At 40.9% G+C, this 22156-nt stretch overlaps 1 protein-coding gene across 2 annotated transcripts in view; it reads right to left on the bottom strand.

Annotated features, from left to right (window-relative positions):
* NALF1 (NALCN channel auxiliary factor 1) overlaps window positions 1-18954 on the bottom strand; it is a 615113-nt gene extending 596159 nt beyond the window's left edge. Inside the window, exon 1 of one of the 2 annotated variants that reach the window (XM_055426664.2) lies at window positions 17506-18954. In XM_055426664.2, the coding sequence (XP_055282639.1) occupies window positions 17506-18405 (900 nt within the window). In that variant the 5' untranslated portion in view covers window positions 18406-18954. The remainder of the gene's footprint in view (window positions 1-17505) is intronic. The other variant, XM_055426665.2, reaches the window with a different exon arrangement.
* Window positions 18955-22156: the final 3202 nt, after the last annotated feature.

Raw genomic sequence — 22156 nt, 5'->3', positions numbered from 1 at the left:
AAATGCAGAATAAATTATTCAATTTCAAGTGGGCGAGCGCACTATCAGTTCAGTTCACTTCAGTTGCTCAGTCGTGTCCGACTCTTTGTGATCCCACGGACAGTTCACTATAAATACATAGTTCACTATAACTTGTTAATCTTAAAAAAAATCAAAACATGAGGATTTCAGCTGAATATTCCAGATAATGCAAAAATGTCAGCAGACACATTTTACACTTTAATTCTGTGGATGACTAGACTAGCTTCCGCTTGACTTTCCACAGATGGACACACAGTGAGACACACTGGAGTGACCTCGTGAAGGCAGGAAGAGGCTCTTTGGAGACGACTGTGCCGTGTCTCTCCGTGGCACTATCCATGCGCAGCCTCAAAGTGCATCTTTTCAGTTGCGCTGCACGCAACCTGCTTGCAGGCATCGTATCTTAACACCATACACGTCAAAATTCCTCAGATGATGACCTGGCCACAAGAGTCAATGCATGAATATTGGTTACTAAATGAATCAAATAACTGCCAGGAGAATATGTCACAAGAACAACTTCAACTTACCAGCACTGCTAACCAGAGAGGGGAAAAAAAATTCAATAATACATATGAGACCACATCAGTTCAGTTCAGTTCAGTTCAGTCGCTCAGTCGTGTCCGACTCTCTGCGACCCCATGAATCACAGCACGCCAGGCCTCCCTGTCCATCACCAACTCCCGGAGTTCACTCAAACTCATGTCCACAGAGTCGGTGATGCCATCCAGCCATCTCATTCTCGGTCTTCCCCTTCTCCTCCCGCCCCCAACCTTTCCCAGCATCAGAGTCTTTTCCAGTGAGTCAACTCGTCGCATGAGGTGGCCAAAGTATTGCAGCTTCAGCTTTAGCATCAGTCCCTCCAATGAACATCCAGGATTGATCTCCTTTAGAAGGACTGGTTGGATCTCCTTGCAGTATAAGGGACTCTCAAGAGTCTTCTCCAACACCACAGTTCAAAAGCATCGATTCTTCGGCGATCAGCTTTCTTCACAGTCCAACTCTCACATCCATACATGACCACGGGAAAAACCATTGCCTTGACTAGACGGACCTTGGTTGGCAAAGTAATGTCTCTGCTTTTTAATATACTATCAAGGTTGGTCATAACTTTCCTTCCAAGGAGCAAGCATCTTTTAATTTCCTGGCTGCAATCAGCATCTGCATAGGTTTCTTTTATTTCAGTGTTCATTCGTCTCACTTAATGGAGAATCGGTCATTCAACAAACTATTATCGAACACAGTCCCATGATCTACTGTTGTGTAACAAACCACTAAAATGTAGTATAAAACAGCAACTACTTTATTACAGCTAGGATTCTTTGCCTCAGGATATCAGACATCACAAAGAGGGCAACTTTTCCGTCCTCTGAAGTGTCTGGTGCTTTGAGAAGATTTGAAGGGCTTGTGGTGACTTAAATGGCTGGGCGTAGGGCTCATCTGGAGGCTTCACTCACACGTGTGGCACCTGACCTGGGACAACTCAAAGGCTGGTCTCAATAGAGACTGTCCATGAGAAAGCCTACCCGTGGTCTTTCTGTGTGACTTGGGCTTCCTTACTGGACGGCGGTCTTGGGTTCACTGACAGCCCAAAGCTTCAAGAATACATGTCCCAGCGAACAAGGAAGAAACCGCATAACCTTGTATCACCTATCTTGGAAGTCACGGAGCACTAATTCTGTACTGGTCTTTTGAATGAAGCAGTCATAATAAGCATACCCAGATTCAGAGGGAGGGCACCCTCTCAGGTGGAGAAGCATCAAAGACTCTGCCTAAATGTTTTATAAACATCACGAGCTCAGGTTTTCTTTCTTTTCTTCTTTAAAAATGATTACACAAAAAACAGGCATAAGTCGTAATTCCTAGCTTGAAGGGACGTCTCAAAATCTAACAGGAGAAACAAATGGGCAAGTACATATGTATGAAGTCAATTTTATGGATTTATCATGTAAACCACCCACATGCTGATAGAAATTGTCTTCAAGCTAATGTTTTCGGTTATTTTCAACTTTCTTTCTTTTCAATAATCTTTGAAAATCAGGACTGGTTCTATACTATAGCAATGTAACAGAAAACAAATATAATTGTCAAGAGTTTTAAGTAAAAGTCTTATGCCCTTTGCTTACTTTTCTGCAAAACGGGGACAGTTATCAGACCTACTTCAGAGAATTAAATAAACTGGGTCTAGCACCAACACGAGGTGCTAAATGTAAAGCACACACACACACACGATCATAATGGAGAAGAAAACTGTCCCCCAACTTTGGGCACGGCTTTGCTGCCTACCCACGAACCAAATCAAAATTTAAAAAGCAAAATTAATATTGACAAAGATAGAGAAATAGCGTTTCATCATTTTTTCCCTATACTTGGGTTGCTGATTGATTAACAAACATTCTTCATCAGAGGACCAAAGCAGTCACTATACTTATATTTATTTCTATATGAGTAATACAAAAAGTCCCTGAATATCCATTAGGGATTCAGCTTCTTCCTTGTCATATTGCTAACACTCTAGCTCATTCCATACTGTGAAATGATAGAGAAATGCTTGGAAAGTGATTTTTTTAAGCCGCAATGCCAGTTTACCAAATTATAATAAATATATAACTTACACAGACTGAATTAGTAATACTGGCATAATTCGCAAACATTTTTCTCCCCACAGACTATTGATTCTTTTTTAAAACAGTTTTGAATTATGAAAAAAATTAAACATAGAGAATTTGAAAGACTAGTAACTAAACACCCATATAGCCATAACATAGATTTGGCAAACGTTACCATAATTATTACACTTTTATATTTTCTGCTGAACTACATCAAAGTAAGTCACAGATGTCACAATGCTCTCCTTAAGTGGAAAGTGATATTTTAAAACATTTCTCTGTGGGTTACTTAAAGTTTTGGAACTATCTGACCTGCTAGGTGATTTCTCAGATGAAATAACCATTGTAAAGTTATATCTTTCCAGTCTCTTAAAATTCATAAACTAATCAGCAGAACTAAACAATGATATATTTTTCTAAAGCCTTTTAAATTTGAAAAAAAAAAAAACACTGAATTTTATTAAATTGCTTTTCTGAAAAGGTTTGGAGATGAATAGTTATTTCTTTCTTTAAGTGGCCAGATTAAGGAAACACATCCCCACTGCAAGCTATGGAATAATTACACTGCTGTTTATTACTTTTGAAACCCATAATTACCCATAAAGAAGCATGTACAAATAAAATACTGTGTTTATATTTGCCATATAAAAAGCTCTCTTGTTCAGCAACAAAGATATCAAACACCATATTTTATAAAATTAGTATTTTGTAATTATTTGACTTAGGGCCGAGTGCATTTTTAAGAGGGAAAGAATGAATTTATAAGCAAGTTAGAAGAAACGATTTCATGTTGAAATTGCAGCACTGTCCTGATTTCAGAGCTCTAAGTGAAATCTAATTTCCATTTACAGGTTGAAAGCGAGACCACTTGAAAAGAAATATTTACCAAGTTGTCTTTTTTTAGTAGCAGATTATGAACACAACAGCTTTTAGCTTAAGAGATTTACATGCCTTTTAATCTTGTTCTCATTAACAAGTACCTAGAAAATCAAATATTCTCCTGGATTGTCCCTCATATTCCTTCCTTCTCTTACGTTAGTAAGTACCCTGTTTATATATAAATTTCTCACATTTTTTTCCATGTCCATGTATGAGTCACACATGATGAAGCATCGGATTATTTATTCTTTTTTTAACTAGGTGCACTGTGGGATATCTTTTATCTCAGTGCCTAAATTACTATTGCCATATAATAATAGTGCTCAAATTATCTAAGAACAGTTACCACTAAAGATGTGTTTTAAAAGGAAATATTCATTTGTCCTTATGTTATGTTTTTTTACTATAGAGCACCAAAAATTGTATGGCAAAGTGCATTCTCAGAGGCAATGATTACAAATTAAGTTATTAAAATGTTCTTTATGCAGCATCCTTTACTACATCTGGATGGTAAAGAAGAATAAAATAACCACTGTGATCACTCTGAGAAAAGGGGTGTTTTCTCTTCATGCCTGACACTCTTTTGGCCCCTCTGATCCACCTGCTGAAATCCAAAGCAAGCACTGGCAACCCTGAGCATGGCCCTTCACCATTAACTGGAGAAATCAGAGGAGCTGAACAGCCTCTTGGGAAATTCTCTTTAATAATTTACTACATTAACTGCATCATATATTGTCACAGTAGAAAAAGAAGAAATAAAAATAAAACGGGAGAATAAGAATAGGCTCAGGGTCATGCAAAACAGCCCAGAATGGAGACCACAATACACAGACAAAAATAAATTCTGATCATCAGTCACACAGGAAGTGGGGACCTCCACTGAACATTGTGTGTTGCCTTCCGTCTCTCTTCAGCCAGTCACACAGGAAGTAGGGAGTGGGGACCTCCATTGACCATCGTGTACTGCCTTTGTCTCTGCAGTACCTTCAACTGGTCACGTGTATATCAAATGTCAGGCCATTAAGATAAACTATTTAGATGAAGGGAAAATGTTTTTCCCTAAGTAATATCTACATGTCTCCAGCATTGCGGGCGGATTCTTTACCTGCTGAGCTATCAGGGAAGCCCAGACAATATCTATCATGAGTTAACTCTTCTATAGTTCATCTACAACAAAATCTAGTCTTGACTTGAAAAATAAAAGTAAGTTGTTGAGTGCCTTTAGCTATATTGTTTTCATTTTTATTAATATAAACAAGTGGTAAAGAAATGCAAATTTGTACTGCTGAGCTTTTGCATTTATCTGCTTAAAGTGGGTATTCTGAGAAACTTAAACATCCATGCAATTAGAGTGCAATGCTGGAGAAACTGTAATATAGAATCTAACTTGTAGCTCAGTTGGTAAAGAACTTGCCTGCAATGAGGGAGACCCAGGTCCCATCGCTGGGTTGGGAAGATCCCCTGGAGAAAAGAAATGGCAACCCACTCCAGTATTCTTTCCTGGAGAATCCCATGGACAGAGGAGCATGGCGGGCTACAGTCCATGGGGTCACAAGAATCGGACACGCCTTAGCTACTAAACCACCACCAGTGGTCAGTGAACCCCGAGTTGGGCACGTTTGCCAGGCTGCCACGTGGACAGCACACCTGGGGCACAGCCCAGCCTCTCTGTCCATGTTAGCACTGACTTCTTTATCAGGGCCTTTGAAAGTCTCTACCTTCATGAAATAATCAAGGATTATCAAAAGTCAACTCCACTGCCCTCAGGGAACCATTTTAGATTTTGTTATGAAAAGTTCAAGCACTTAATAATGTATGAAACATAAAATTACAGATTTGAGACTCACAAATATTCAAGGATCTTGTAAACTTTTTCCAGATTTTTAAGTTATTTGGAAATAAGAAATTATTTCTCAAAGACTAAACAAACAAAAAGTGTTTGGGCACTCTTTTAATATGCTCGCTCTTGTCAAAAATTATTTAGATAAATAACTGCTTTGACTTCTTGTAGGTGAAGCAGCATATATACGGTTGGCCTGTTCTATCCATTAAGTCACACGATCAAAAACTACATGGACCTAAAGAATGAATCATTTATTGTAATAATTTTAAATAGTCAATTAATCAAACAGAGAATCAAGTCCATGACTGAGCAGTTGATAACTATGCCAGCTGAAAAGAATCTATATTCATCAAAGAAGCCAAACTATGCTGACAAGGATTTTGTTTACTCAGACTTGAATTCCATGTCACTGGAATTTTCAGACATATTAAATGAAAATGAACCTTTAGTTTAAAACGTCTAAACTGAAATGATAAGGAAAGGGCTCATTTCTTTCACAAGTGACTTCTAAATTTCCAATACATATTTAGAAAATCCACGGGACAGATTGAACATACCTGAAACTTGTCATAATTCACCAGCCCTCTACAAAGCCAGTCAGATGTGGGCCTCACAGCTCCACTGACAGCAGGTCATCTGCACTCACATGTGGTCTTTTCCCCCCGCGATGGCACCTGGATTGTGACACAAAGCCATTGCCTCAGAAAACGCGGGTGCCGACAACTCCGTGCTTAACGGCCCATAGTGACCTGTCTCATTTTCACTAAGGAGAAGGAGAAATTCTGGTTTGGTTGTTTGTTTTTAATGGTTTAAGATTCAGATTCACCTTTTTTAAAATACTTGCTTCTCTTCAGACAGACTCTCACTGCTTATCTAGGGTCACGGTGACTCCCAAGATTAAATGCATCACCAGTGCCTTTTTAAATGCCTCTACAGAAAACAAGTCAAAAGTCTCTATCAGGGACTTGATCTGCACCAGGACAGCTCTGGTCAGAAACTGATGACTGGATCAGAAGGACAAACTTGTCGATGTTTTCCATCAGCTCAGTGTCTGACAGTAGGCCGAGCTTTGCAGGGTGATGCCATCCTGTCTTCTCAGAGTAGCCTGGATGAACACATGAGACCTTTATCCATCAACTATATATGTATATATATTTTTGTCCCCACAGCTTGCAGGATCTCAGTTCCCCAACCAGGGATAGAATCCAGGTCATTACAGTGAACGTCCAGAGTCCTAACTACTAGGCCACCAGGAAACTCCCTCGACAGCTACATTTTTTATTATACACCTGTTCCTTCTCTCCTCAACGTGGATATGTAAGTATCCACATCTTGTAGGAACTGATGGAACAGCCATGTAAATCTAGGTGTTTCTGACTTTTAGGCCTATGCTCTTCTCCTACACCCAGCTGCTGCAACAGAAAACTGGATGAAAGAAGTTATAATTTCTTTTATGTGCCAAAGAACTTTATATTCTATCCACTCCTGCTGTCAGCCACCCACATTCTCCCCCTAAAATATTAAAAAAAAAAAACTAGATGAGCAATGATTTGTGGCAGAGTGAACACATTATAATAAAGTCAGAGGCCATGAGATTAAGAGCCAGATACTACTGGTTTGAGTTCTGTCTATGCCACTCTTGTCTGTGAGAACTTTGGCACCCTTCCTACCTTCTCTAAGCCTTAATTAACCTATTGTTGAAGCAAGACCCTGCTTCCACATGGCAATTTTTACCAAATTAAAGAAGCTTGCTGTGCCTTTTCTTTCTTAAGGCAGCCATGTACCCATTCATGGAGCACGGCTCACAGTCTTCTAGTCTACCCTGTTCAATCTGGCGTATCTCGGCATCCACCATGTTGGCCTCGTCCACCGGCTCTAGTTCAAATGCTGAGGCAACCTTTAACTCTACTTCCCCTCCCTCCCCAATTAATAAAAACACTAAGCATGGCAGAGTGTGTAAATGGAGGGGCAGAGCGGAAAATAACAGGAACAGCCAAACCGGAACACAAAGACAAGTAGCTTGGAGGGTAGAGCTTGGAGGCACAGGAGATACTGCAGTGCCTGACGAACTACACAACAAAGAATTTCTTCCAAGACTGTTCTCACCCCAAGGTTCCCAGGAGATGGAGGGTCATTACAACGGTTTCTCCATGTGCCCTCTCCAAAACGTTTGTACACGAAAGGGTTCAAGCCCCTTTGTAGTAATCTGAGAGGATCCACTGAGTCTAAAACCCAGCACATGTTAATCTTTCATCTGAAATAACAAGGGGAAAAGTCAAGCTTTAGGAATGCAACATTTTCACCCTGAATTTTGGTTTTTAGCTGAATTTTGGTTTTCTGTTTCATTCTAAAGACTCACCTTTAGTCACCTTTCCAGAGAAGCGGAAGGGATGTAGACGTAGTAAAATCAGGTTTATCATGATAAAATACAAAGTCTGTTTATAAAACTCTTGTAATTGACTGTTGCTTACTGGAAAATTTGCATGAGCTCTCAAGTGAAGCAATTTTACTGATTTCCCCAGGGCTTTTTCCCCATGGGTTTTAATGAACTGCTTCTACTTATGGGGCATCATCAAGCCCCAGGTTAGATACTTCAACATGCATGGGAGTCTCTTGATTTCTTCCCATAACTATCTCATGAAAGAGGTGCTAGAATCCTTATTTCAAGTAATTTGCATGATGTTATATAATTAATAAGAGATGAAACTGGGAGTTGAACCCAGTCGATCCTCAATACTTCTTGTAACTATTTTACTATACTTCTCTATTAGGTTTAAAATTAATTTCTATTTTTAGAACTTTCTATCAAACATACTAATATTTTTGAAGAAAACAGATAAAGAGATAGCCATATTTAATTCTATGGACTCTATAATATGTCACTGAACCCCAAGACAGAACATCCTAAAGAAAATAATTCACAGTGACACATATAATTATTTACGATCTCATATTTACAGCTAATAATTATTTTCTATTATTTGAAAATGAATATTCTACTTTACTTAAGCATTTTCAAGATAACAATTGTACTTATTATCTGAAATTCCGAAATTAAAGCATTGTTCCTCTTTAAAATATAAACAACAAAACAAAGGATCTTAGCTGCACAGCACAATGTACAAAGATAAAACCTTCCTCCTTCCCGAGCATAAGCAATAAATTAGAGCTTGTTATCTTTTCTTTGGGATCTGGGGCCTTCACTAATTTTTCTAAAAGTGATACTTTCAATATCATACTCCCATCTGGGTCCCAGATCAAAAGCTACAAATATTCTAATGCTTATTTCACCATAAAATATTTATTCCTTTAAACACACATATTCCAACCTTTTCATTTCCTTTTTCTTTTCACCACCGAACTTAATGAAGAATCGTTCAAACTAGTTTTTATTTCCTCAACTCCAGCTCATTCCTTAATGCATCACAATTTGACATCTCTTCCATCATTCTATTGAAGCTAGTCTTGTAAGGTTCAACAAGACTTAATTGTCAAATGCAGTGACCTATTTCTAGGCGCCATCCTGCATGTTCTTTCTGAAACATGAGACACTCCTGACTGACTACATCCTTCTGGAAACTCCTCCCTGTATTGTTCCGATCTTTGCATCCTAAGGACGCTCCTCGCCGTCTGTCTCCGCCCCTCCCCTCCCGCCCTGCCCCATCCTCTCTTTGTTTTCATCCTCCCATTTTCACTCTCCTTCCCCGTTTCTTCTCCGTCTCTATTTCCCGTCCCTTTTCTGCCCAGACCCTTTAACGTTGCTGTTTCATCTTTGACATTCTCTCCATGTAATCTGTTTCTGTTAAATCATCTACTCTCTGCCCACGCTTCCTAGATCAAACCACATCACACGTAGAGAGTAAATGCCACACCAAAGGCCCGCCTTACATGATACACTGTCCACTGGACATCTCCTGATGGCACTGCCTCCAAGAATGGACTCCCGTCATTTCACTGGTCTCAACCCCAATGTGTTCTTCCTCCTGTATTTGCTATCTCATTACACGCATCCATATCCAGAGTATCACCTTTCCTAAAGTCTGAATCAAATCCTTCCCCTACATGGCAACCGGCAAATTTGAACTCAGAAAAGTCTCCTGAATCTTGCTTTCTTCTCCCCTTCCATAGCCACCACAGTCATTTAGAACCTTCTCTCCATCCTGGTAGCCACTGGCCACTTGGGGCTGTTTAAATTTAGACTAACTGAAATGAAATATAATTTGAAATTTAGTTTCTGACATCACTTCACCCTCTTCCAACCTATCAACATATTGCTGCCAGGGCTAAGTCTTGAGAAAAACAAACCATCTCAAGTAAATCACTTGATTAAAATTCCTCTCTGATATTACATCACATAGAGGATGAGATTCAAGCCCTTAGCATGGGATACACGGTTCTTCACAATTGAGCACTAATCTCTCTCCAGAGGTATTTCCTCCAGCTCTTGCCATATAGCTTACTCAATGTGTGAGTGGAATTATGTCCCCCCAAATTCATACACTGAAGCCCTGACCCCTCAGTGTGATTGTATTCAGGAACAGGGCATATAAAGGGCTAATAAAGTTTAGATAAATATTAAGATTTCTAATTATTACAGATTTCAGGCAATATGTACACAATTCTCAACTCATAAACTCAACATCTTTTAAAACACTGTGGTAAAAATTGGATGGCTGTTTAAAAATGTTAAACAAAAAGTGACTATATCTTACTGAACTTAGGAATTCAGTGTAAGAACTATCGCAGATTTCCAAAGTCTGCTTCCCTCCCTTCAAAACTGTATCTGTACCCTTCCTCTGCTCCACTCGAAATGGAAATCTAAGTGTTCTGCTGATAGTCGTACCATTTATTCATAGTCATAACCCCCCCAACAGGACTTTGAAATGATGAACCTGGAAATCTTGGCTGTTCATTCCAGCTGTCTAGGACTCCAAAATTTCTGCCATCATAGCTTGCTATATTATCTATAAAACACTTTTAATGATAAATGAAAAATTAAAAAGTATTTGTGGATTTATACACTTATCTCTTCACTATTCAGTATGAACTGTGGTGTTCATTGGAAGGTCTGATGTTGAAGCTGAAACTCCAATACTTTGGCCACCTGATGCGAAGAGCTGACTCATTTAAAAGACCCTGATGCTGGGAAAGATTGAGGACAGGAGGAGAAGGGGATGAGAGAGGATGAGATGGTTGGATGGCATCATCAACTCGATGGACATGGGTTTGGGTGGGCTCCGGGAATTGGTGTTGAACAGGGAGGCCTGGCATGCTGCGGTCCATGGGGTCACAAAGAGTCGGACACGACTGAGGGACTGAACTGAACTGATTCAGTATGACTGTAATGATCATAATGGAGGGAGAAAAGAAAACACGATAAGGTGAGGAGTGAGCTTGATCTTTAACACTACCAGCTGTTTGACCTTGGAAGAGTTAACTTTATGTCCTCACTTTACTCATTGTAAAATACGTGGTAGAACTTATAAAGATGACATGATTAAATGAATTAGACTAGTTCCTGACTTCTAATCAACTCTAAAACTTGTTAGCTACTACTGAAGCTCATCCTGGCACTTAAACTTCTGAGTGACTCCAATCATTATCTGAGAAAACCAATACATTGTCATGATGATACATTTAAATTTTAGTTCAATTTTTTTTTCCAAATAAACTAAGTCAGTGAGAGTTCAGTAGGAAAGAGACGGATTATTTCTGATGGCAGTGGAGATGCAGAGAAGTAAGATTTCTGTACTCTGGGTTTCCCATGGGACACAGGCCCTGTGAGTGAAGCCTCCAGATGCCAGGAGAGGATTCAGCCAGATGAAAGCAAGAGGGCACACTGACAGGAAGAAGAGGAAACTGAGGGGTGAGGACTCACAGTTTTGAGCAGAGCCCTATTTCCTTCTCAAGAGGGGCCGTGCACCTGACATATAAATTCCTATGTCTTTCTAAAGTAATTATTGCATCCACCCATTCCACGTACATGTGAATATACTACTACTTCTGCTATGATCAATAACTGAATTTAAACACTAGTAAATGTGCATTTTTTGCAGGATTTTTTTTTTTACCATCCATAATAGCATCTATAACTTTTTCTTTTAATATATGACTCTGTGTAGAAGCAGAGAGGGAAAATTAGCTACTAACATTTTAACACTTTAAGCACCCAAGAAGGAAATATTTTCATGCATTCTACACAATACATAGTATAAATAATTAAGTATTTATTACCAAAGAAAGGTAGGTGTGAATTCATGTTTTGTTTTAAAGAATCAAAGTAAATTAAAACATTTTATTACTGAAATTTCATTATTTGGATTGTAATGTTTTATTGCTTATTAATTTAAGGTAAAACTTAAAATTAGTGTTTCACAGCATTTCTAAACTTTTTAAAAAATAAAAAAAATAAAATGTGATGATATTACAATCCCTTCAAAATAGAACAATGATAAGATCCCTCTAAAATGAATTCCTAAATTAAGTGTGGTAGCATTCTGGGTCTCCTTAGCAACTTGTACCTTCACAGCGCTGTGTGAATGTCAACTGGTTATTCCAGTATGATAGAAATAAGGGAAAGAGGAAAGACAGCTCGTCATCATAATGGAGAAAGAACAATAAAAAAGAGTTAGCAATTCCCTAGGTTTAATAAAGTAAATAGGTGAAGAAAGAATAAACCAAACCACATGAAATACTATGAAAAGCCGAAATGTTTTCTCTTAAAACCAATGCATACTTTTGAAAAAGTCTAAATTGTAGCCATTTATACAAGCTAAAATTAGAGACAAAGTAAGGAGGCTGAGGCTCCTCTAATCAAATAGTTGATCGCCTCACAGAGAGACAACCATCTAATTTCTGCTCTCATGTGTTCAGCCCATTAATGAACATTAGAATAATGACTCAATTCTGGCTAAAAGACAGAAAATCCACAGCCAACAGGCCCATCCTTGAATGTTCAAAGCTCCAGTCTTCTCTGCACCCTTCTCCTCTCCATGTTCTTTCCTTGGCACGTTCCCCAAACCTGGCACACAGCTGGTTTGTGTTTCATCTGACTTCCTCGGCCCAGCCACAGGGTATTCGCTCCCCCTACCCCCTGACCATGTCCTGTTGCCTTTACCACTTAGAAACAATGTAAGTTCCTTTCTCATCTGTTGAACCAATGAGGTTATTATGTATTACAGAGGCGCAGGACCTAAAAGGTCTTTCCACTTTGCTTGTCACTCAACTAGAACAGTGGCTCTCACCCTAGGCTGCACAGCATCAGGGAAACTGGAAGACCCCAAGCTCATGATGCAAGCCAAGCTGATGAAATCAGAATCTCTTAGGGCTGGGCATGTTTTCAGAGATTCCCAGGATATTCTACTGTAATGCCAAGGACCACTGATCTAGAGTAAATGTTAACTGATACTGAAGAAACATCTTTTCAATGTAAGTTAACATAAAGTGAACAATGACATGTTTGGTGCCTCGTCAACACGAGGTCGACATAGAAGATTAAGACTGAAAAGGAAATGGGGAATTGAAGTTAAAGCAATAGGTCAATAATGCAAACCAAAATAGTGCTGTGTTTCAAACAGCTATCTATAGACTTGTTTTTGTACATTCAATCTAGTATCAAAATATATCTTAATGCATTCTGATTTATTTGTGGGAGAGCATGAGACTGAGAACATTATTTGATTTTTTTTGCTTCATACTTTAATTCACCTTGCATATGCAGACACCAATCTCATCTAATTAAAGTGATTAAAACCAATGTATAACAGCAATTATTAAAATTTTGTGGTTATGCCCTATATAGCTACTAATCTGACCCAGTTACAAGTCAGAATTTTTTTAAAAATCATTCCTTGGTTTATAAAGCAACCAAAATCATTCCTTGCTTTATAAAACACCCCATTTTTATATGGGGAAAAATATTAAAAATAAAAATTTGGTCATAAAAAGTTATGATAGTGGCTTTGATCTTATAAATGGCCTTATTAATGGTTAAAGTGACCATCTGAAGGTTAGACTGTGTGATATTGCAGAGAAGCAATTTGATTATAAAAATATTATTTGAAAATAAGACAGTGGTAGAACGTAAAAGAGGTCTAGTTGCAGATGTATTCCACACTCCAGATACTGTCATAATATATACAATAGCACTAAACTGATTACAGAAAAATATTTTATATATAATATTTAAATGGGAAAAATTATTAGATATTTTATCTCCTTAAAAATTATTTTAAAATATCTACAGTGTATGACATTAAAATAATTAAGAATTTTAAAATGACTTTTTGTTTAAACTGCATATTATGTAATCAAATTTTACATTCTCAAACTGCTTAATGTTTTTGAGTGGTTTCTGCAAATGATGCACAAAGCTCTGAGTATCACAATTGTTACATACGAGGAACATTAGCAGAGTATTCTTCTGATCATTGTCTGTTAAATAAAATTCACAATATAATTTACTTAAGCATAAAATTATGAAATAAAAGTATAAGAATGCATACATTCTTGACAGTTACAAGGATTATAATCTATTCTAAGAGAATTAAAATACAGTGATGCATTGATTTATGTTAGACTTTAATCTCAAACTCACTTTTCCTGACCGTCTGTCTTGAGCAATAAAACTATTAGTAACAAAGCTTACCTATAACATGGACATTTATATTCCCCTAAATATTTTAATTTTATAATATGTGACTTCAAGAATGCCTAGAAGCTAAAGAATGGCATATTTTAAAAAAAATCTTCATAATAAAAACAACTAAGCAAAAATTAAGGCATGTTAATAATGTACATGTGTAATTGTTTATGCTTGGAAGAGTGTACTTTTTAATCTTGCCATCCATCTTGAAGACTTTCACAGATTTGTCAGATTCTTGCTGTATATCAAAAACATTATTTAGAATAAAACTTCAAAATTCAGAGAATTACTGTCATAATTTTTGCTACTTGAATACCACAGTCTAAATGATATATGCAGAAGTTATTGTTCTTTACCATAAATTAATTCCCAGATAAAAGTGTATGTTTATTTAAAAAATTAAACCAGCTATCTCTAAGAATATTAAAAAATATTCTTGGGCGTAAATGATTTCTATTATATATTGCAAATAAACCTTTACTAAAGTAAATGCAAGCTGCATTTGATCTCCAATGACTATGGGTTCAAAGCAATACGATTTGATTAACTCAATATTAAGGTGTTTTTTTTTTCAGTATAATGGCCCAAAAGTCCCTTAAATCAAGTTCAATAAAAATTAAGTTTAATCCATTTTAATTGCATACATATATGAGATGTGGCATTTTTTTTAATCGGAGCAATTATAAAACTAGAAGGCAATAACATATACTAACTTTTAAAGTTTAGAAGTCACTATATTAATCATATAATTATATATGAGTATTATAAAGTTAATATATTTCTTCTAAAATATGAATTCAAATTATTTGTCTAATTAACATTATAGTATATATCCTATATATAAATGCATAAATATATTAAACTATTAAATTAGATTTTTTTCATGAATATATTACCAATTCTGGAAATATAATGCATTTACTTTTAATGTAGCCTAAGATTTTGTCATTAACCTTAAAATGTAGAAAATTTTGCAGGGACTATTTATCTTGAACATTGCCCCTAAAGATAGACATCATTTCATAATTACAAGTATGTTTGAAATAAGTAAACGTGTTCAGAAAAAAACTCAGATACATTCTTCAAAGACCACCAATAGCATTTTAAGTCAGGTAATATACTTTGTATGTGGATGTGATTCCAGTTTTGCAGAATCATAAAGAAGCTATATGTTAAGCTAAGGAGCTAATCAATAGATTTGTTAGTTATCAACCAAGAACACACACTGAACACACCTCACCCCAGCACCTAAAATTTGAAACAGTGTGAAAACAGTTATCCTGGAATAAATGTCAAGTGTTTCCAACTGACAACTAAACAACCAAAATGTAGCTCAAGGCATCACAAGTAATAAATCCTGTGTTGTGGAGATGAAAAACTCAAATGTCTGTGTTTACTTTTCAGTATGAAGAAATGTTCTAAAAGGAGTTAAGATTTTTTTAATGTGCTTTTGTGTATATAGTTCACAACGACTACTTTATATGAAAACATAATCCAGAAGTAGTCATAACATTACATACTCATTTAACCTACACCATACCTTATAGCTATGATGATATAAGTATAAAGTTGATAATTACTTCAGGTCAAGAGGTAACTCTATATTTATTTATATATACATATATGTATAGATATTTATTATGTGAATATTCAAATAAAATAAATTTGACAGGCTTATTTAAGAATATTCTGTAGTCTCCAATGTAGACAGACTATCTTGTAAATACTGAGCCTATGCAAATTGAAGTAACTAGAAATTTCTATGAGAGTTTACATATTCAAGGAAGCAAGACAATTCAAATTATTACAAGGGATCACTTTAAACATAAATATACTTAAACCTTTGCAAGTTTTTTACTTGTAGTAAAATTAGTAGACAGAACCTTTTCCTTGCAATTCTGAGGAAACATTATCTTGTCAAAATAAATAAGTAAGTAATAAATATACTAGTCATTCATTAGTAACTTTACCATTAAGATTAATTCCCAGGCATATGGTTAAGAAGAATATATAAAGATCTTTTAAGATCCATTTATCTAATGAAGCAGCATTCTAAAATAATGCTGCAAATGCAATATCATTATTTGCACAGAAGATAAGTTTCTGGTCTTAAAGAACATTGGCAAAGCAAGCTTAGTTTTAGTTTAGCTTAGTTGTCAAAAGCACAACTAATCAATCCAAGCTAGAATACAACCCTTGAACTGTGTTCAGTTTAAGTAGGTATCCCTTAGGCCAGTTCTCCTGTGAAACCATCACAAGAACCCTTTGATCCATACTGCCCTTGACCACACTTTCCCAGCAAGTGAGGCAAAGGAGGCTCAGTTGCTGTGTTCCCTGGGGGAGGTTCGGGGTGTGATGAAGAGAAAGGTAGAGAGACAATATGGCGCATTTCTTTTGAAAAGCAATACCATTTTATTGCATTGTTTAAGAAATTACCTTTGGGACAAAAACATCAAGGTTTATTGAGATTCTGTCATCATTTCTTCCCCTACTAAAAGGTCACTGCAGCATCTTCATCTTCAACAGAGCTCTTGAGCAAATCTCATTTCAGAACCATGGACAGCAACACTTCTACTAGGACAGGCGCCCATGGTCACATTTGTCATTTCTTAAGAAACTTGCATACACTATTCCTTTGTGAATCAGCAAAGTTTATAACCATTATTATATTCAACAGGAAGGGACTAAAGATATGTTATTATTGAGTTCAGTACTTTTTAGTCATGGTGTTAAGCATTTGTCAATTAGTACTTCCTGAGAGCATCCTGAAAATTCAAGCTAATTACATAAGATGACTAATAAATAATCTAAGACTAATCAGTTATCACCAGATACGTAATCAAAATTTTCTACTCATACTGAGCTTCTGATCAACAACTATATACATTTCTAAGAGAAAACAAGAAATTCATGTGAGTAAATACGCTTAGGTAGGCCCCCAAACTTTCGAAACAACCAGTACCCCTCCTGGAAAACACGTAAAACGCTTTTAGTTCTTCCCACATAAACAATCACAAACACTTTCTCTTGTCCCTTCGGCCAACCAGCTTAATTATGTCACTATCAAAGACTTGATGTGTAAGGTCCATAAGCCAGACCACACAAGCCTGTCTTAGCCTGTTCTGACTTCAGCTGTGGTTACCAGTATGCAGTCCCATCAGTCTTCCTCACAAGCTTCACTCAAGTTACATTAAAAAAAATTTAAAAGGTGGCAGAATCTGAACCAACTCCGTAGCTTTAAGAGACAGTTAAAGCACTGGCTTTATCATCTCAGAAGACCAGAGTCCTCCTGATCTTCCAAGGATTCTCAGAAGGCACCGATCCACCAGCAATTCACAAGAGAGCCCCAAGTCAAGCAGCAGGTCAGGCGCTTACAACCACAAAAACAATGGTCGAAGTAACAAAACGAGAGTCAAAAAGCGACTTTAAAACTCTAGAAGACACCTCCACCCAACATACACAGAGATAACACCGCGAGGAAGGGAAAAAAAAAATCCACGGGTTCCTACCTTACAGTCCTCAGGACACGATTTCACCGAGTACTCCTCCGATTGTAAGTACTTATGCAGCACGCTTTCAAACTCTTCGTATTTCTCCTGAGCGTGGTGGTCGTAATCTTGGTAAGCCTCGACGCACTGTCTGCAAGTGGTCATCTCACCGCCCTCCTTGAGCACCACATCCAGACTGCAGTTCAAAGTGTTGGGACTGGACAACCCCGAAAACAGCTCCCAAAGTGTGTAGGAATTACAAAACGAAAGGTAAAAATCCGACAAGTTCCAGAGCGGAGCTGGCTGCGGCGGGCCCCGGGTCTGCTGCCGCTGCTCGCCCCCGGCCGCCGCCCCCCGACTCCAGTTCCTGGCGCACACGGCGTCCGCGCTCTCCACCGTGAAGCACTGGCCCGAGGAGGCGCCCTGCGGGTAACAAGTCTCCAGGCGCCACGCGGGTCTGGCAGAGTTTCCTGGAAGAGCCCTGCCCCGGCTCTCGGAGCCTCGGCCGCCCTTGCCGCCGCCGCCGCCGCCTCCGGGGGAGGGGGGCAGGGTGGGGGACGGGGAGGCGGAGAGGAGTCGCTGAGCCTGGGCGGCGGGCGAGGACTCCCCCATGCTCGCCAGGAGCGCGGGCCAGGACGGCTCGTGCTGCCGCTGCCGCTGCCGCTGCTCCTGCCGCTGCCGCTGCTGCCTCTGCTGCTGCTGCTGCTGCTCCTTGTCCCGGGCGCGGGTCAGCTTGGCCTCGGCGCAGAACCACAAGTGATCAGAGAGCAGGACTGTGAAAAACAAGAGAGAGGCCAGAGACAGTCGCCATTTCTGAGCCCTCTCCGAATCGATGAACGGCTTCTCGTTCTCCCGGGGTGCTGCCAACCAGATTTTTAATCCGTCGTCATACTGCCGACACATCCAAGCACCCCTGGTCATATTTTGGGAGCGCACAGCCCTGGCCGACTCCACCGCGAGGGCGCCGGTGCCGGTGTCACCACAATATGCATTGACTTAGGGGTTCGCTTGCCTTCTCCCCTCCTCCCTCTCCTCGCTCTCCCTCGCTCCTCTCGCTCTTTGCCTACATCAATATTACCAGGCTTCGGAGGGAGGCAGGACTCGCTTCCGACCTAAGCAGCAGCCGACCCCATCCTCTGTCGAGTGGGAAACCACAATGCAGGCAGGGAGGCGGGGGGCAGAGGGTCGCTCGGAGGCGGCGGCGGGGCTGCGGCCGGCGGCGGGCCGGGTGCAGGAGGTGGCGGCGGGGGTGGCGGCGCCTGTCAGCCGGGCACGGGCAGGGCGCGGGTCCCCATGGCCCCGCGGAGGACGGCCCGCTGTCCCCGGCCAGGGGCACGCCGCGTCTCCGCTGCCCACAGACTGCGGCCGGAGCGCCTCGCCGGCGCCTCCTCCCCGCCCCCCGCCCGTGCTCCGGCCTCGCCGGCTCCCTCCTCGGCTGCTCCGGCGGCTACTTGGCGCTCGCTCTGCTCGAGTCCGGAGCCTGGGCGGCCGCCGGCAGGGCGCTCCCGCCCCCCCACCCCCCAGCCCGCGCTCCGGCCGCCGCCGCTGCCGCAGGTCCGCCCGCGGGCGCCGGGCCCCGACTGCTGACGCCGCCTCCCCCGGACCTCGGGGCCGAATCGCCTGCGCTGGGCCTCCCGAGAGCCACAGTCATCTTCAGTCCCCGGCTAAGTTGCCGCCATCTTCGTCCTGGAGAAGCACTTTTTGGGGGGGAGCGCCGGCTCGTGCGTCATCTCCTCCTCCCGCGCCGCGCTCGCTCCCTCCTGGCGCATTGGCCCCGGGCTCGGCCGGGCGGAGGGGGCGGCGAGGGCGCCGGGGGTCCGGGGTGGCGGGGGGAGCCCGGCGGGGCCCGCGGGCCGGCCTGGGCGGCTGCGAGCTGACGCCTGCCCTGCCTCGCCGTGCCCCCCGCCAACCCCTGCCCCCGCCACCTTGGGTTTTTTTCTGTTATTACTTATAAAAGTCAGACTGCGGACAGCGAGGTTGGAGGATGCCTGCCGAATTTCTTCGGCACCTCCCGCTCCCTCTCGGACTCCGGGAAAAAGTCCGAGTTGCGGCGGGTGGGCAGAGGCTTCTAGCGGGCCAGGGTCTGGATGTTGCCTCCTTAACTAGACAATGAGCGTGGGCTTCCGACGAAAGGCTGCGGGCACGGGAGGAAACCTGAATTGACTGGCGGGGGGCAGAAGAGGGACATCTGATCTCTCTGCATGTGTCTCGGGATCCCTGGACAACTAGACATCAACAGCTTCCAGTGCATTATCTTGTCAGATGATTTTAGTATATGGCAGGGGTGACGCGTGTGGCTTATATCCTTAGCTGTATGTAGGACAGCGACATTTTTCATAAAGTAAGAAGAGATTGAAGTGGCCACATAGAGTATTAGAGAAAAATACTAGGACCTCGCCTTCTAGCCTTCAATGACTAGCCCACCGTTTGGAGTTCCAATCCTCCGGCCTCGGAGGATTCCTCCTCCGATCTGGAGCATCCCCAGCTCCCGTGACCCCCACTCCGAAGACCTGCGCCCAGCCCCCACGCTCTGCCGTCGCCCAGGACTTCCGCAGCACCGTGCCGTCAGGCTGCCTGCCCTGGCGGGTGGCAGCTGTAGCAATCCGAGCCTCTGGTGCCCCTTAGCGTTGGCTCTTGGAGTTCCGAGAAGGAAAAGCCAGTCACGCTAGGAAAATCAGGGGTCCTCTCGACCCCGCCTCATGCGGGTCAGTGCTGTGGGCAAACCTCAGTCTGCTTTTATGTGAAGACCATGCCCACTCCGCCCCTCACGCCCACCGAAGCTGCGAGGGCAGGAGACGGAGCCGGTGCCGGCGTCCTCCCTGGGCGCGCGCCCCGAGCACAGCAGAGGACAGCGGTGTGTTCCACCGAGCACTCACTGTGGCAAGCTCCTTCTCTGCTTTCGAATGAATGACTGTTCTGTAGGGTGCACATTCACACGAGCAGTGTTAGTTTGCCATCGCTCTCAGCATGCTGAGAACCCGAAGGGACTCATCATCCGCATTCATATTCTTTTTAGAGGTGCTGTGAGTGCTGGCACTGGGGAGAAGTGGGTATTTTTCAAAAAGCAAGTTGCAAAAGATAATTGGCAAGATTCGACCAACTGGTCCTTTCTGCGGCATAGTAGGGTTTACCCATGTAAATTGTAAGTTTCTAAAAACTATGTGCAGTGGCCATCAACACTTGGTACAATTTGACAGCTGGTTGATCTAAAAGTGTCATATAATGTTTAAGAAGACAACCTGTGTTCATTCTGGTACTTTGGCTTTTAGTGTGTTGAACTTTAATTCCATAAAAGGTCTAGAAACTAAAGTACATATTTTCTATGGCAGGTTTATCCTTACCTTATAGCATCTTTAAGCAAAATTCCAGGTTCTGTTGAAAATTTAACATGAAAAAGAAACTTTATCTGAGCTTAGTATAGAAAGCAGAAGCTGAGGAAACAATCTTTTAGATTCTTCTTTTTTGATAGTTTAAATTATTTTGACATTGAATAAAATATTTTTTTCTCAACCAGTGCTGTGGACAAAGATATTCTTTGGAAAAATCTCTTTAAATTTTAGAAAGCATTTTGTTTTTCTTCTACCCTCTCATCATGATTACTTTTTTCTTAAATATAAAACTTCAATCCACTTAAACCAAATCATATTTAAATATAAGATAAAGTCTGCTTGTAGAAGTGCGTATATGGGCATGGCATTTTCTATTGTATAAATAAATACATATGGAAGATAATATCAGAAGCCTCCATTTCTATTTCTTGATAAACATTCTACAGAATATGAAAGTGAGCACAGCATGCTCTAAATCCTGAAATTATTCTCTCTCCCTTTGTTTAGAACTTGTTGGCCCTTTGTGACAAAATACAGCGTGTGATAATCCAAGGCCTTTCTTCCTACAAACACAAAGTTGTTTTTTTTGTTTTGTTTTGTTGCTTAGCTATCTATCTTTCCCTCTGTCTCGATGTAGTTGTTTAATACCCAGGTTATAGTATTTAATTTCATATTTCCTTCTCTTACCTACCCCCTTCATTCTTCTTCACCTTGTTTCTTCCTAATCTGAAGATGCTGCTCCGTTTATAATTTTTTTGATCTCTACAGTGCCAGACTGAAAGCTCAGAAAATCCTTGGCTAAGGAAGTCCACACAGGGAGGCTCACACAGAAAGTTCACAGGCAGACTAGGCTGAGTTTCAGAACACAAAGATGATCTGAGCTCTGGCAACTGGCTTTTTAACCAGAGGGAATTCCACCAGAGCCCTTCTGCCACGCCAAGAGGGTAGAGGAGGGCAAAGTGACGGTTAGGGTTCCAAAGCTGAAGTACCTGAACAGTCCACCACTCCCCGACTGTGCACCATCCGGCCACCACCCACCCCTGCTTCCTCCAAACCTGTTCGCCTGCAACCCGGGCAGGCTGGACTTTCAGCTTGAGTCAGACCTGCTCTTGTTCACAGCGATTAATAACACCTCAGCTGAATATAAGGAAGATCTTAAGTTATGCCTCCAAGAAAATAGTGGCAGATGTTCTCCTGAAATGAATTATCACATTTTTTCTGTTTTTCTGTCTTGAAATATATATTGTCTCCCCTGTCCCAAGTCCAGCATACTACAATTCATGCCAACTCTCTTCCCCAGCCCCGTCACTCCATGTTCATTTTCAGCTTCAAATTTATGTCCA

The sequence above is a fragment of the Moschus berezovskii genome, chromosome 13, assembly GCF_049115385.1.
Source record: "Moschus berezovskii isolate FMDL1 chromosome 13, NW_MosBer_1.0, whole genome shotgun sequence".
Classification (NCBI taxonomy): domain Eukaryota; kingdom Metazoa; phylum Chordata; class Mammalia; order Artiodactyla; family Moschidae; genus Moschus; species Moschus berezovskii.
Note: the sequence above shows the minus strand (reverse complement) of the source record. Positions and strands in the feature narration are given on the sequence as shown.